The sequence below is a fragment of the Bolinopsis microptera genome, chromosome 6 (genome assembly GCF_026151205.1).
Source record: "Bolinopsis microptera isolate Bmic1 chromosome 6, MBARI_Bmic_1.0, whole genome shotgun sequence".
Classification (NCBI taxonomy): domain Eukaryota; kingdom Metazoa; phylum Ctenophora; class Tentaculata; order Lobata; family Bolinopsidae; genus Bolinopsis; species Bolinopsis microptera.
The window spans coordinates 2,007,381-2,024,729 of record NC_087077.1 but is presented as its reverse complement, the minus strand read 5'-3'; the positions used below and the strand labels follow the sequence as shown (position 1 = coordinate 2,024,729).

Sequence of the window (17,349 nt, the reverse complement as noted above, 5' to 3'; positions counted from 1 at the left end):
ACCAAAGACAGGAAAAAACAAGTGAATTTCCAGGAGTCCTCTGCCACAAACATCTAACGTAATGTTACAGCTAGCAGCAGAGAAGGTGAAAGTTTCCTGGCTAACCACCTTACCCTCAAAAGCTATGTTTCTCCTGATTAAGCACAGTTTTCAGATGCTATAGCTTTATGATATAAACCTGAAGCTGCAAGATTGTCCAAAACTAACTTTGTACTTGTGGTGATTTCCTACTCGCAAAACCATGCCCTCACGTGTTAAACCTTGGGGTTATGTGACCTTAGCATAACTCACTTCGAGATACAATAGCTAATATCATGCGGACAGTCAAATGCAAAGACGTTCAGACAGAGCTCCCCCCCTCTTCTTCCAGTTAGCGGCATGCAGTTACCACCACGAGGTACAGTAACTGGAGATCAAGCCCGACTAGATTTATCAGCAAGAAATCGTTTTGAATGCGTTGGAAAGAGCATTTTTTGGATTGTAAAGAGTGTTTTCACGCTTCCTGCTCCAACCAACGCCGCTTAAACCCAATTTCCTATGTTGTATTGGCTCAAGAGACTGAGAAGAAAAGAGCAAGAAAACAACAATTTTTTCAAGAAAACAACAATTTATTTAGTATCAATTAAAGCAGACAAAAGTAAATTTTCTATATATATATAACTTAGCACAACTTTAGATACAGATTCTTAGGGGACGTGAGTAGCAAAGAGATTGACTAGAAGGTATATACCTTTTACAAAAGATACGTCGAGAAGAATCCTGGGTGATACAGGATCGCAGAGTGCAGACAAAAGTTTACGCACCCACCTTTGCCTCCCCTGAGTTCTTGGTTTGGATAGAAATTTTTAAGCAACTTGTCGTTATTACTCCAAGTCCCCTTTCTTAAAAGCAGTAGTATAACTATGTCCTAGAGTTAGCTTCGTTCAATAATAACAATACAATATAATCAAATATCAAATACCATATAACCTACCGAAATAAATATTAAATATCAATCAATTAATTCATTCCGATAAAAAATTTTATAAATTTAGATATTTAGTATCTAAAAAAAAACATTACAACATATGGTTAAAAAGCGCCCAAAATCGATTTGACAGATTTTCTGTCTAAGTTACAATCCGAATAGTATAGTAAGTTGTGCGCCCGCTGCAATTCAAGACTTGATTTACTGCAATTTAAATTGTTTTGGAGTCCAAGTATCTTTTAAGTCACTGCCTGTGCTTGTATAAATAGTGCTTTGTTCTCAGTTTTTAATCAACTAATGGCCGTTTTCTTAAGCAATTGCTTGAAGTTAAATATTTTTTTTTTTGAACAGCGTTCCAAAGCTTGGCTGCATTAAACAAAAAGTAATTTTGATGATTTTAATTAGGAGAATAACCGTGAGACTCGTTGCACGGTTTGAAAAAGGTTGAAAGTCTCATAAAGGGAGTATGGCAGTGGGGTCCTTGATAATTCTTAGAAAATTCTAAGATGCCGGTGATATTTTGTACAAGTTTTGAGCCGTAAGTATTTTAATCTATTAAAACTGGGTTTTGTATGTTCCTTTTCCAAGTGTTTATGGTCTAGATTTTGCATACGTAATGGTCTAGTACGTGCACATGTTGATTGTTTATCTAAATATAGTCAAGGTCGCCAAAAAGGAATCCTTATCAGTTGCTTCTGTTTGATGAAAAGAAGACTATCATTGGAACCGTTTCATTTGAGGACAACAAACACCCCACACACTTATCCGTGCACTGAGATGTGATTCAAAAGGAGCATTATAATATTTTCAAATACAGTTTCAGAAGGTATCGAGTGCCGAATTCTGCAGATTGCACCAGTCCAAAGACGCGTTTTTTTTACGGATGAAGTGCATGTGGGCAATCAGTTTAGCTTACTATCTATAACAACACCTATAATTGGTATCCTTGACTTTAGTAATAACCTTAATCCATTGATGATATTGATCTAGATTCAACTAGCAGGATTGCAATGGTCTGTCCGTGCACCAGTGTCATCATTTCAGAGGCAGGTTTAAATAGTAATGTACAGCATTTGGACATGTTGATATGAAGTAGAATACATTTCATGTAAATCGAGACATGTTTAAGTACTAAGTTGGCTTTTTTGTATGTTGCTTCTCTAGATGTCCTGATATGAAAGATATTAGTGTCAATCAGCAAAAGTACAAATTTCATTCACCCTCACTGTCTGAAAAAGCAGTTTACTATATCGTTCAGATACATAGGAAGAGTAACGGCCCTAGAATTGACCCTTGTGGTACACCAAATTTCACGTCCATTGTTTTCTGATGGTACATCGTTATACATAACATAACTGCTTTTCTGTTAGTCAAATAGCTTTTTAGTCAAGGTAAGGGCAGGGGCCCCCTAAACCGTAGAATTTAATATGCATAAAAGAATAGCTGTGAATTCAAGGGTGCGAAGGCTTTGGCTCAGTCAATGAATATCCCTAGGAACATGTTTCTTGCTTGCCAGAGACTTATAACGGAGTCCCTATAGATTTTGTGTAGAGCATGGTGGTAGAATGTGCCTTTTTCTAAACCAAACGTGTTAGTCTGTTAAGTACACCTTTAGATGTGAAAGAAAATTATAGAGGCGTTATAATTAACCTTTCTCGAAGATCTTTCCAATAAAAGTAAGATTGATACAGTCCGATAATTTTCAATGCTTCTTTTTGTCCATTCTTGTAAATAGGAATAACTTTACCAGTTTTAAAATACTTGGGATGTACCACTTTGTATACATGTGTTGTAAGCCTAGCCAAAGGTACCTGCAATGATTTTGCCGGTTTATTTTACAACAACTACAGGTAATGTCCACTGGCTTACCATGTTTGAAAGATCTCGGATCACCTCAAATTCTTCTTCATTAGTTTCTTCCTTCCAGTATATGGAGTCAGATACCGAATTAGACATAAACTGAGCAAATGATCTACTGGTCCAGTAGAAATACTATTGTTTTACAGTACATTTTTATTGAGAGTTACTTGCAAGAGAATGTAAAATAAATGTCACAGAATTTGTTAGCAATTATTCGTCTGCAAGTACTCTCTGGCCATCTATGACAATCGCCCTTACATCTAGATATATTTTTTGCCACGGAGTTCATTTTATTAATTTCCCCAGGTCGTTTTGAGTTCATGCTGTACTTCTCGAATTTTTGAGTATGCAGCATACCTTTGCCATCTTTAATGAGCTTTTTTGAGAAACGTTGTCGATTTCCTGTAGTATAGTGCTTGTTTTTGGAATCCCCATCAGGTAGTTTTTTAATGACAAGTCTTCTTCCATTTTCGAAATACAACCTAGCTTTCTTGTCAATGCAGTTCATGCGCCCTGGGTGATCGCAAGGTTTTGGTTATGCTGTTCACGTTTAGTATGGTTTCTAGGAGTTAGAAGTTTGCAAGAACAAAATCTAATCTATTTCTTGAAATAACTGCACGAAAGAGTCAAAAGGTGTTACAGCTGTGGTGGTACCTATCTATATCGTTTTCTATTTCAAGAACCGAGCTTTCCTAAGTTAGCATAACTATAGTCGTAGTGTATAGTAATGTTGTCTGATGAATCATGTTGTTGGCACAGAGTCAGGGGAAAGTTCATAAGAGTGAATATAGGGTGATGGTGGGAGATTCTTGTCAGATATCACACCAGACATAAGCGATGATCAACGACATTGGTATGGATATTTCCAATACAGGTCCTGGAACAGCCAGGCATTGTGGTGAGTTTGGTAATGATAAGGTGGGTATAAGCCGTTGTTGAATATCATTTCTTGAAATTTGCCCCCTATGATGGAGATGGGTCGTTCAAAATGTTAACATTGAAAATCAACCAAGAATATAACTTTTTTGCCATCCAGTTTTGAGAAGAATACATTCATACCTTGTTGAACATCTCAAGTGAGCGTTTGGGGGACGTATATAACCCCTTCGACCGTTTTGGATCTTGCAAGCTAGTGATGATACAATCATGATTCGATGAGTTCATTACAGAGAGGTAAAGTTCGCGTGATTTGTTAAAGTTAAGGGAATCCGTGTAGGTAAAGACCACACCTCCTGACTCCTTACCTTGAACTGGTTTTTCTCTGCAAATTAGCGTGATTGGGAACAAAGGATAACCGTTAAGCTGATCCAGAGTTCCATTTTCGGGATTAGTGTTTGTCTTCCTGCTAGACCGATAACAGAGAATTTGGGGTCGATTACAAGACCAATTCACTGCAAAGTTGTCAAAGTTTGATGCATATCCATCAATATTTAGAATAATTTTGGACAAAATATTTAGCATGAATTTTTAGGTAGGATGGTGGCATTCAACTCTGTTAGTGAGAAAGTTTTGAGCATTGGGTAAAAGGTTATACCGAACGATATCAATTGGCATCAGTGGCATATTTGTGCAGTATGTGCATCTCAAAGTTGACTAAGTTATCATCATTTTTGGGCATTTTTTGGCATTATTTTGTCCCCACAACATCTGACAAGTTATGAATGGATGTCCATCCGCACAGGTCTATTGCAGCAGCAACCAATTTCGCATATTAGTTTTGGCTAACATACATAACTACGGATCTACGAGAACGTGGGGAAAATCTTTTTGGGCTTGGTAAACAGCAACTGAACAACCTCCCATCATCAGGGCTGACCTAGGATCTTATGGGCCCAAATTTGCCCGGGAAAGAGTTTAAAGATACCGCTTGACCCCAGGTGGATTGGGTCATCCGGCGTCTTGTATCTCAAAACTGCTGTCCAGTAGACCCTCCTCATCAACAAAACTATCAAAATCTAAAGTCCTATTCTAGTATTAGTAATTACAGTAACCCAAATAATAAACTATTAAACCTCCATGGCTCTGTCATTCAGCCAGGAGACCTATTTTGGAAGGATGGTGAAACTATAACTTTAGAGTAGGACATATATCACAAATATTCTTGGCTGTATGTTGTCTTCTCATTAGCCCAATGTTAACATCCCCCCCTCCCCTCTTGATATATTTACACCACAGTGTACTACAACGTTCTTGTATCCTACACAAGAAACAGGGTCTTAACTGATCTATTGAGTATTGTGAAACATTCAATTTTCTTTTCCCCAGCAGTTTTGTGACCAAATTTTCCTTACCGCCCCAAATTTGAGAACCGGGTGTTTTGAATCCCAAATAATCAATGTCCGCATTGGTGCTCCTGCTTACGTAGCGAAATGGTTATACGATACTCAATTCCCTCTTTTCTGGCTCTTATCAATTCGGGGTCCCACAGAAACTGGGACTGTTTGCCTCACATAGAAGACTACACCCATCTAATGTCCTCTACGATTTTTCTCCTTCAGTTGATCCGTTTTTGGTGAATTGACCCGAGCAATCCACCACCTAAGGATACTGTAAAAAATGGAACTTTCATGGAACCAAATGATTGCTCGTTAATCACAGTGCTTAGGAAGAAAGCTGTTTTCCCGTCGTGTACCGATTTTATCAAGCACTGGTTGATTGTTGAAACTATCTAAGACTTCTTTCCTTTATCTTGGAGACACTTATTAAGAACCTCAGAAATTCCTGTTGAGGTCCCGGTTTTTTCAGCTTTAGCCCCCGGGTACGATAAGGTTCGCCAAGCTCACAACCCCATGTCCAATTTTCGAGTTACATCAAGGCTTCCTTCTGTTTGGTCCTAAGAAACTGGAGAGCTCAGAGTTCAATTTTTCCATCTACAAATTCTGGGACATACGACAGAATGTGCTTGGACTTAGGGTCCGTCTACACTTGCATGCTTCTGTGCATCTAGGAGCAGCTGTTCTTGTCAGTTTCACATGGAGCAGGTGACTTATATGGAAAGGAGGCCATGGGCAGATCAGGGGGGAAACAGTTGACGACCTACTCTTGTTTTTTAAACAGTTGATGTCAAGTTTGAGCTCAGCAAGCTTGTTGTTGATAGAGTCAAGAAGTTTTGAGATTTGGCTATCATTGTCTGTTGATGTTCCTTGATGGACATCTGGATGGCTTCTAGAGAATGGTAGTATAGAGCTACCATCAGATGGAGTGTGACCCGTTGCATGCTCATGCTGCAGGGACCTGTCAAGTGGGAAAGGGACTTGACTTCATTGTCAACCCTATGTCCATTCACCACAGCGCAAACACTTTCAGCAAGACCTAGCCAGGGAAAGGAGACCTCTGCAAGGGTGAGCTTCTTTGTTTCAGGATGAGCAGCTCTTGATCATGTGTGGAAGTTAATGATTGCAAACGTTATTTACTTTTCAAGTTTTAAGATACTGCAAAATGTTAATCTTGAATAAGTCTACCTCAGCGCGTAGGGGTCGTGCAATGGGTTAACAGATAGGTGTCGAGGGGAGCAGAATCGATTTGAAAAAACTAAGGAGACTGCCTAAATTTTTTCTTCTTCTGTGGTCCTGATTTTCAGATGAATTATTATTATCGACAATCGCTAAGCATTCGTCAATTCATCAATGACTGAAGCTGAGAAGTGGTGGGTGTAACCTGACAGGATCCGTAGTGGATAAAGTCTGGTCCTGCCAGCGGTTGAGGTTTCTCACAGACTTTTCTGTTTTGAGTGTTCAGTGGGGGGTTTTCCCATCATGGTGAAGAAAGCAATGGGGTACCAGCAGACCAGGGGCACCCTTCCACGTCCCAACTAGCACACTTCACTGAAAAGAAGGAAGAGCAGAAAGGTAGTTTGAAAGTTCTGTTGTGGAAAACATGAAAGTGTAAACTTGGATTAGGCAAAATGATTCAAAAAGAATTGAAAATAGACCGGACTGACGGACTACGACTCCATGGGGACCAGAGAGTGAGTGAGTATGAAAAAATATGAGGTGGTTGACTGGCTAAGCCCTAATCATTGAATCAGAAAACATTACATATAAACCATAAGCTATATATAATGTCAACCTGTTTTTCTTGGAGCACAGGCCCCCAAAGTTATCGAAGTGGAAGTTTCAATTTTAAGTCTAAAAATTCTTTCAACACTATCTTACACATTAAACCAGGGTTGTTCCAATGTCCAATTGTGGTTTGTGGTGTGAATGGAGTTATACATTGCCAACAGAAACATCATTCACTACAACTACTTAACTCTTAACAGGTTAAGAGTGCAGTCCTTCTGTTTCAGCACCCCCGGACCATCAAAGTACCCCCGATGCAGTTTGACTTTAGCAAGCCAGGACATATGGAACATCCTCAAAATATTTAGTTAATAATAGTAGTGTTGAAAGTATTAAAGCAAATATGCAAGGGTCCTAGAAGTGGAAAAAGCTACCTTTACACCTTTAGGTTTTATCCACAACAGGAGGCAATGGGATCGAACCGCAACGCTTGAAGTAAAAGCTTGCACAAAAGATGGAATCTCCAAACAGGACTGCGTTATTTAGACTCAGTTATCATATCTTAGAAAGCGCTTGACCTTTGAGGTATTAAAGACACCTGTTATTTCGATAAGTGGGGGACAGAGGGCCCAAGTTGCGATATAACCAGACAATATTTGAAGAATTAGATTTAAATATTGGCCACTTTTGGGCTAGAGAATACTTTCTTGAATATTTTCGATAGTTGTTAATATTGGTAATATTAATGAATTGTAATTGATTGATATGTAATATTTAGGCCCGTGGCCAGTTTTCAAAAAAAAAAAAAAAAGTGTATATTTTGAGTGGATCTGCCAATTTCATTAGGACAGGAGACCAAACACCAAGATTCACAGGTAATAAGGATATTATCAACTCCAATTATGGGAGGCAACTCCATCGATGCCCATTTGACCGATAGTTGAGAAATACATTAGGCATAATTTTACTCATTTATAAATAAATAAAATATTCCTAATACTCTATAAACTGAATACATATCTATATTATATTTTAAAGCTTGACGAAATCTCCCCGTACCGGCAACGGGGACATAAAAAACCACTGAAAAGTAAGCAAAAACTGACCCTTCGTGCTGACTTGACCATCAGACATACGTTGCATGCCACTTTTCTGTTTCGCGCAACTTGATATTTGGATACGAAACATGTATCAAGCGCTGACCAATTTCAGCTCGCAATTGGAGTTGAAATCTCATGATATTTAGCAAGATTGTAGAAAAAGGAAGTGTAGCCGTTATAACATTTTTAGAAATTTGATTTAGGCTTTAAATTTTACATAATAAAAATCGGAAGTGAGGTAAAATAAACATTAAAATAATTAAGTTATTTTATCAAAGGTAAACTGCGTCGTTGCACGTTACCTGGGGACGCCAGGCTATTGTGTTCATAAACATAAACATCCGCCGAATAAAGATTCGGTGGATTAATGACAGGCTGAGCGCCACCCAGTAACGTTGCACGATGCGAAGCAACCTTTTGATTGACGATGTCAACCTCGAGATCGACGTTGACCCATTTGTCAATTGTTAATGATCAGGCCCGGCGCGCGCTACTTCGTAGCACTTGCCATTCGAGAACTAGAAGAAAGCGGCGCGCGCTACTTCAAAGAAATTTAGACGAGTAACATCCGTCAAGATCGACGAAGCAAGAATGGTAGTTTGCGCGTGCGTCGAAGCGGCGAAGTCCCTCCCAACTTGGTGTTTCTCCATCATAGCCTTGCGCTTGCAGTGGTATGGTTAATACGTAAAGACTAACGTTATTTTGTTCATTTAATATGTCGTACGTGCTTAATTGTATACCAAGCTACTACGTATTGCATCAAATGGTTGATGCTACTTTTCTAAGTCTCTTCCATCTAAACGAAGTAGCGCGCGCAGGGTCAGTTCATGCACATTAGCATTGCATTAAAAATTGACAATATTACGCGACGTGACGTGCTTGTTTCTTGGAGGTCTTTCGCCGCTTCGACGCGCCGCGCGATCTACAAGTCTTGCTTCGCATCGAGCGACGATCTCGACGGATTGACATCGTCAATCAAGCTTGTTTCATAAATAAATGGTGGATTAAGGTTTGGTCTCGCGTTACTGCGTAATAAGTTTATTGACGTTGCCAGTATAATTTATACCAAGACTGAAGACGTGCGGGATTCTGTATCATCTTCAGCGTGATTATGACAAGGGGCCGTAGTGGGGACCCGGGGGGATGCGAAATGGGGGGGGGATGCTAGGCGAGCGGTGATGGTGATTAGCGCATGACACATATAGTTTACAATGTGCTGGAGAAACGTGTCGTTGTCGAACTCTCCTATATAGTGCTGCGGCGCTGGGGGAAGTTGCAGGAGATCATCATCGGGCGGGGTAGAGCGACGTTACCTGGGGACCCCAGGCTATCATGTTCATAAACATAGCCTGAGCCATAAACATCCGCCAAATAGCTAGATTCGGCGGAATGACAGGCTGAGCGCGGCCCAGTAAAAGCGACGATGTCCGATCCTCAATCCTTCAACGTGATAAGAAGTATTAATAAAGATAGGACAATTACCTCTTCGGCCAGTCTAAACTAAATTTTTAGCATTGCATTCATGTGATAGTTTGAATTTAATCTCATTTTAATTTTTAGCGCGGTTGTTTGGGAATCGATTTCACCAAAAAGCGAGTCACATAAACTTTACTGGGCGGCGCTCAGCCTGTCATTCCGCCGAATCTTTATGAACATAATAGCCTGGGTTACTGGGCCGCGCTCAGCCTGTCATTCCGCCAAATCTATATCTATATCTATATGTTAATGAACATAATAGCCTGGGGTCCTTAGGTAACATAAACTTTGATTGACGATGTCGACCCTTCCAGATCGTTGCGAAGTAAGAATGATAGTTTGCGCGGCGCGTCGAAGTCCTCCAACATAAACTTACTAGAACTACTATTATATACTGCAGACTTTGTGTGACTACAAATAATACAGAAATTTCATGAGTACTATTAAAACCATCGTATTTATAGGACATTTGAAGACAATAAGTATAACACAAATTCACAACGTCATATATATTCAAGGGAAAAAGCGTGCAATACAATATAACAGAGCAAGATCAAATAAATATAAGTTCGACCAATTTGTTTTTTGAAGGTCCCCTCAAAATTTCATAATTATATATTAAAAATCTTATTTAACAAACTTTTGCTTATGAATATTTAACAATATCAATTCAAAAATTTACTTGGGTAAGAAAAAAAATGATTATATTATGTATGCAAAGAAGGAAATTCATGTATAGTAATTTCCAATAAACTTAATACATAGCTAACGGAATATGCCAGGATTAAGCTTAGATCTTTAATATTTTAACAGAACTACATACCTCAACAGCTAGCTATAAACACCTCCAACAGGCTTACAAGTCAATATTTAAACGAGTAAAAATCATTTAGACTCGGAAAAAGGATAAATAAAACTAGCAATAGTTATTGGATTATATCGTAACAATCATCATAGTGTCATCATCTCTCTATCACATTGCACTAAACTCCAAAGGTATTTGCGGGTTATCTTAACAACACCAACAACTATAATATAAATCATCCATAACAATCAATACGAAGAGAAAAAACTGGGATAACAAAGTGGGTTATCCATTTAAGAATATATTTTAATTGGAAGCTCAACAAACTTTTCAAACATATTTGCAATTAGCTTGGAATACCATTTTTAAACATGAAAAGTTAAAGCAACAAAATGATTTAACGACTTAACAGTTAATATTAATATTGTAATATAATGCCGTCACTGACCAATTATTTATAATCTAGAACCCCCAGAATTTAAAAACGGATTTTAACCATGGAACCCAAATAACAACTTTGTTTGTTACCTTTGCTGACCAGGATACCGGTTGAGAGTTCAGATAAATCATTTATCAACGTCAACGTCTCATATTTCTAACAAACATATCCAGAATAACACATCTCATTAATTTATCAATTCCGTCCAATTTCTACCCTGACCAAATACATAGTCTTCAAGTCTTGTATCTACATTCTACAGCTCTATATTGTAACATGATGGGAGAACAACACGGATAACACGTGGTTAACACGTGGTTAACACGTGACAAACACGTGGTTAACACGTGGCAAACACGTGATGTGCTCGGGTTCAGGTGAAGGGATTTGTAGGCTGCTGACTTGCCGCCATCTGAAGTAACGTACACGAGTTTAACATCTACTTGAACTATCACCAACAGAAAAATTGCTGGGTAACGGGTAAAAATTTCTATTTAAAAAATATTTTTGCGCTAAAAATGCAAGTGAGGGTGAATATAACACCAGTATATTCTCAGTTTTAACTTTAAATCACAAACCATGAAAGGGTTATGAGATTGATTCTGCATCGTAAACATTGGTTGCATCCCCGGCTGTGTCGCCATCTGAAATTAAAAGGAGTAAAGAAGGGGTAAGAAGGGGTAAAGAAGGAGTAATTTATTATTTCAAGGATGCAATCTGGTAAAATTTGTTGTGATATAGGCTTTAATTTGAGTGGCAATATTTATTTCATTGTCTGTTTGTATTGGTAATGATAGCCTCTGTCGAATTGAAGCGATGATTCATTTTTCTATTAAGCTATCTTAATAATATAACATTATCATTGCTTATTAAAGACCTCCGATATACATTTAAATATATCAACAGTTCAATAAATGTACATAGAATAGGCACAAAACAGCGAGTGAACAAACAAAATATCCATATTTTATATATTATTATTGGCCATAAAATACATCGGTGTAATGTAGATAAACGAATAATGTATATAAACCACTAATAAGCAAAACACTATAAATGTGGATTACCAACTAAACTATAAATCCTAGAATTAATTTCATCAGTTTACCAGTGTAAAAGTCAACGAAAGTGGACAATTTAATAAAATATCACGATTCAAACCTATTATCGACAAGAAGTCTATTATATCACAGTCTATTTGAAATATATCACGTGTTATATCACGTGTTATATCACGTGTTATATCACGTGTTACATCACGTGTTATATCACGTGTTACATCACGTGTGATATCACGTGTTATATCACGTGTTACATCACGTGTTATATCACGTGTTACATCACGAGCGATCTAATCAGCTCTCTCAAGCTTCCTCTTCATGGTTTGGAACTTGTGTCCCGTTCTCGACCTTCTGGTACTCAGTCCCAGATGTCAGATCACCCGGCACCTCCGGTATCCTCACCCCAGTAGTGTCCGGCAGGAAGAAGACCACAGCCACGCCGATAAGGGCCATTCCACCAAATACCCCAGCAGTTACTCTCCTATCCGTTACCTTGTAAAGTAAACTAATATAAGGCCCAGCGAAACTACCTAACCGGGCACAACTGGAGCTGAGGGACATTATCATGCCGCGATGTGAGGTGGGGGCTAGCTCGCTGGTGAAGAGATACATAAGGAGAAAGGCAGCGAGGACTGAAATACTGCCGATCAAACAGGCAACGTAGTTCAGGGTCCATTTGTCAGAAAAGTTGACATCTGGCATCGCCAACAGATTTGAGAGGACTACGATCCCGAAGAAAACAAGGCCTGATTTCTTTCTACCAATCAGATTGCAAGTTGGTGTCATTACAGCAAACGCGATGGTGTTCCCAACAGCCGCAAAACAGTACGCCGTGTAGATATTGGAGCCAATTTTGCTCCATCCAAAAGAAAACCCGTAGAACAAGGCTCCGCACATGAACCAACAAATACAGCCCAGCAATGTTCTCTTCAGCATAGCGGGGTGAGTCTTGAAATCTTTGATTTGCTCCCAAAAGTTCTGCACTCTGTCCTTGTACACCAAATCCACAGACTCCATCGACATCTCGTTACCGTATATTCGTGAGTATGATTGCAGGATCTTCTTAGCATCCTCATCACGTCCCTGGACCAGTGCAAATCGTGGGGATATTGGGTAGATAAAAAGAGAAATGATACACACGTAGTTGATAACAGCAACGGCTAGGAAGATATACTGCCATGTTGTGATGAAGTAAGCCAAGCCAACCATGAGGAAAAAGCCTAAATTCCATGCAAAGAGGGTAATGGTGTTGATGTTGCACCGGAGGTGGCTAGGCGCAAACTCAAGTATCCAGCAGTAAACCCCAGTGAAACTCATGTACTGACCGTATCCCTGGACGATCCTAATGGCAAGCAAGACCTCATAATTAGGTGCCCATACCCCTGCTAATGTAGCTGAAGCTGAAATGAAAGACCCAACAATCGCTCCATTTCTTCTTCCAAACTTATCGAATATTGCAGTAGAAGTCAGCAATCCCAGAAGAGCCCCAATGAAGAACAAGCTGGACGCCAAAGAGAGTTTAGACTCAGTACCACAGTAGATGCCCCAGTCTATAGAGAAAGTAGTTCTCGTGCTCGTCCAATTGAAGTCAGTCCCAGCAACCAGCTCATTATCACACATTGACGTCTCCGAGTAGAAGGAGTCGGAGATGTTAGCTGCCACATACAAACTCTGACACGTGTCCGAGACACATGTCCACTCCGTGTAGGGAATCCGACCTGTGAACACTGTTATGTAGGTCTCAGCCGCTGTCACATACATAACCGCTACAGCCGTCCAAAATACCAGGAACAGCTTGATGGTTGGGCCCTGGTATATTTTGTCCACAACCTGGTCTATTGTCAGGGACTGTTTCTTGTTTAGGTCCTCATCAGGAGTGACGAGAGCGAGGCGGTTGTCCGACCCGTTGTCCAAGCCCATTGCTTTTCTGATGAGAGTTGTTATATGAAATGGTGAGGTTGTTCTATATCAGAATTGTGAGGACGTTTATCGATTTTTCTAAGCAATTCGAGTCTCGAGATAAGAATACAAAAGTTCAACATCAAACGCAATTTAAAAGATGCTCATATAATCCATGTCTACGACGGAGTACGGAAGTTAACAAGCAATGTGTTTTAAACTAGATCAAACTACAAATCCATTAAATGTATTGAAATTTAGAGTCTGACTATGACGTTTAATATCGTAACGTGACAACCAGTTCCATTCATTTAAGTGGGATTAAAACATAATTCTTACTGAGACTTAACAGAAATGTTTGCCTATAAAGGGTATAAATTGAGTATCAGATGATTTTATAGAGGCCCAAATCTTAACACTGGTAAAATGGACAATCTTGAACAATGGAAATCTCGCGTTTCTAATGAACTTTGTAATTGTGATTTTGCAGAAACGGAGAGAGTCAAATATTCGAACTTCACAGTAACTAGTAGTTACTGGCAGAAGTGTTAATGCAGTTTAAAGAACGAGACTGTGGTTATAGGAAACAAGGGAGGTGGACACAAGGGGCGCGGGTGGAGGACACGGGGGTGTAGGAAACAAGGGCGGTACTTCCCTAAAAGGTGTAGACATGAGGCCGGATCACATGTCACTCACCTTAACATGGACACTCTCCTTAACATGGACACGAGGGTGGAACCAAACACCGTCTCAAATCATGAACTAGTAATAATACTGTGGTTCCACCCAGCTTAACCAGCATTCCTCATTTACTATAAGTGGCGAAATGGACTGGCCTTGTGAATCAATCATGGTTGGGCTAATTCAATTGCCAGGATCGGTATTCCTACTTCGAAACTTGAAAGAGCACCAGCCAGGGCCACCAGTTCATTCAGTGACAATTTTCATTTAAATATCTGAGGAATGAATGAGTGAGCCAATGGCAAGGTATCACACCACTTACTTCTGTTACTCATGACTGTCAACTAAGGTCGTTATTTCAACTGAAGAGGAAGGTTTTCAGGATTCTCAACCTTTCCTAGTTGAGTGTGTCGCACAACCAAGCACACTGCCTAGAAGTCCGGCGTTATGTTTTATAATGATCCTGGACCTAAGCTCTATATCAACAAAAAAAGGTTTTCAGTCCATAAGAGGCGGATTATACGACAACGGTCTTAAAGAAGCTATGACCTACCTGGCTACCTTGGAGGTCGTACATAGCTCGGTAGGCACACAAAAGGAAGATATATACATTTATACAAGAATATCTTGGATTTAGACTAATTGTGGAGCAAAACACCAACAAAGCAACCTACCGATGGCAACAAAGAAAGGAAATAATAGCCTAATTAGCAGCTTATCAGACAAGATCCGACTATGACCATAAACTTGGTAATGTGACAGCTTTAGTTTCCCACGAGCAGTGCCTCACTTAGCAGCGCCTCACTAAGACTTTTTTGGCTACTAGTTACTCCCAGTTCCATTGATGACTGTTTTCTGCAAAGTTTCTAATAGCTATGGTTATGAGAATTGGGGCATGAACTAACGGTACTACTAACAATTGACAATATTGTTAGTTTCACAACTTTAAGTTTTATGAGTTCAATCCTCAGGGGGTGAGTTATAATTATGTTATTATAATTAGTCCCCTGAGGATTGAACTCATAAAACGTTAAATTGGCAAATTGCCATCTGTTTTACATGTTGCTGAGACTCATCCGGAAGTAGCTAGAACATACATAAATGTTTAGTAATTTGGTAAAAATGCTGAGATCGGGGATTTTCATGAATTGAGTAACTTTGGGGGACAGTTAGGGATGGTTCCTAAGACCCCTCACTCCTCAGGACATCTTTCGTAAGGCATCAGATAAACTATTACTTAATAGAGGATATTATAGGTGTGGTAAATGTAGAAATACTAAACACCGGCAGAAACCACATCTTCAGAAGAACCACACGTGTCACAGAACTCTGGGCACGATTCTAAATCGGAAAATTCAAGCTGTCATCGAATCCTCACAAATATAAACTATGTATATTAGGTATTACCCGCACTAAGGTATTCTAATAATCTAGTTGGGCGAACTAAATGGACATTGGACTATTAAATGTTGCAATATGACACCTTAAGTACGACAAGAGGCATAACATTGTGATAAATTTGGATGCATAGTGGCATAGTGGCGCCGTATCACGGTGATATTCGTAGTTGCCTGTAAGGCTTAGTCAAGCTATTTTAACTTGAAACATTCGAAATGTCAAAAAGTCCACACAAAACAGAATTTGTCCTCACCCGGCCTGCACTGTCCTATATAGATAACTAGATTTGTCAATTAAAACAAGTAACAAATAGTTTGAATGTCATTAAGTATGTCTACAGACTACAAGGTTTACAAAAGTGGTGAGCTCTTAAATTAAAATAGTGTTAGATCTGTCATTAAAAGATGAAAATAAAAACTGATCCAACGCTAACCAATAGATTTACTGAATTAAACAAGAAAATTAATAATATGCATTATTTTTATAAGCTCAATAACGGAGATAGTAAAGACCGGAAATAGTATATTAACGAATAGTTAATAGCTTAGTCGTAGAGATTTATTGACATTTGGATTGTCTGTTACGACGTGGCAAATCCTGTCGGCAAGTGGCAATGGAAACGCTAGTACTTTGCCGGATAATTGGGCTATGTCCGGCATTTTAATTTCATAATAGCAATTAACGTTCCTTATGTTCCGAACGTTAAAATCTTTTAGCGAACGCGTTCACAAACTATTTTTAGTGAACGTTCCGTACGTTCACTACAACTAAGGTTAATAGATTTACTGAATTAAACAAGAAAATTAATAATATTTATTATCTTTATAAGCTCAATAACGGAGATAGTAAAGACCGGAAATAATATATTAACGAATAGTTAATAGATTTACTGAATTAAACAAGAAAATTAATAATTTTTATTATTTTTATAAGCTAAATAACGGAGATAGTAAAGACCGGAAAGAGTATATTAACGAATAGTTATCTATAAGACATTACATAGCAACCGGGATTATATTTATTTATTCAGTTATTCATACATTTTTATTCTAAACGATCATCGTTTCGTAATGTGATTATAGTTTTTACATCAGTCTCCGCAGACCATTGGTACACGTGCCCTAGTTTGAAAAACCCTAAAGTTAGACTCTGTCGCACTGGAGTGCGCTACCCGGACTCTAGTTCAAAACGTACTGAAGTTCGACAGCGGTGATGTCTGGCGGGCACGACTTCCAAGGGACAGATCATATGACGTATAATTAGTGATGTGACGTATAATTAGTGATGTGATCCACCAGCTATGATTTACAGAACATGTGAACTCTTTCCTATATCTAGCCCAGTTTTACTCCTTACTTTTGATTTAAATTAACAAGTCAATACACATTTTTTCGTAGGATAATTAATCAAATTTATTGAATACTGAATACTGAATACTAAATACTGAATACTGAATACTGAATACTGAATACTGAATACTGAATACTGAATACTGAATACTGAATACTGAATACTGAATACTGAATACATCAATTATAGTTTACTAAATATCGTGCCGAAACATTGAGGCTACAGTAAACAAATACTCGATCTTGCTAGAGTATATTGAGTAGAAAGAACAGATATCGTGGAGTTGGGTATGGCAAGTCCTTCGCCTCTTAG

General features: G+C 38.8%; 1 protein-coding gene across 1 annotated transcript; it reads right to left on the bottom strand.

The window, feature by feature from the left end:
* Positions 1-11,462: 11,462 nt before the first annotated feature.
* LOC134816649 (solute carrier family 22 member 21-like) lies at positions 11,463-13,940 on the bottom strand. The gene has a single exon (XM_063825590.1). It carries the CDS (start codon positions 13,627-13,629, stop codon positions 12,013-12,015), a length of 1,617 nt encoding a protein of 538 aa, XP_063681660.1. The 5' UTR covers positions 13,630-13,940; the 3' UTR covers positions 11,463-12,012.
* Positions 13,941-17,349: the final 3,409 nt, after the last annotated feature.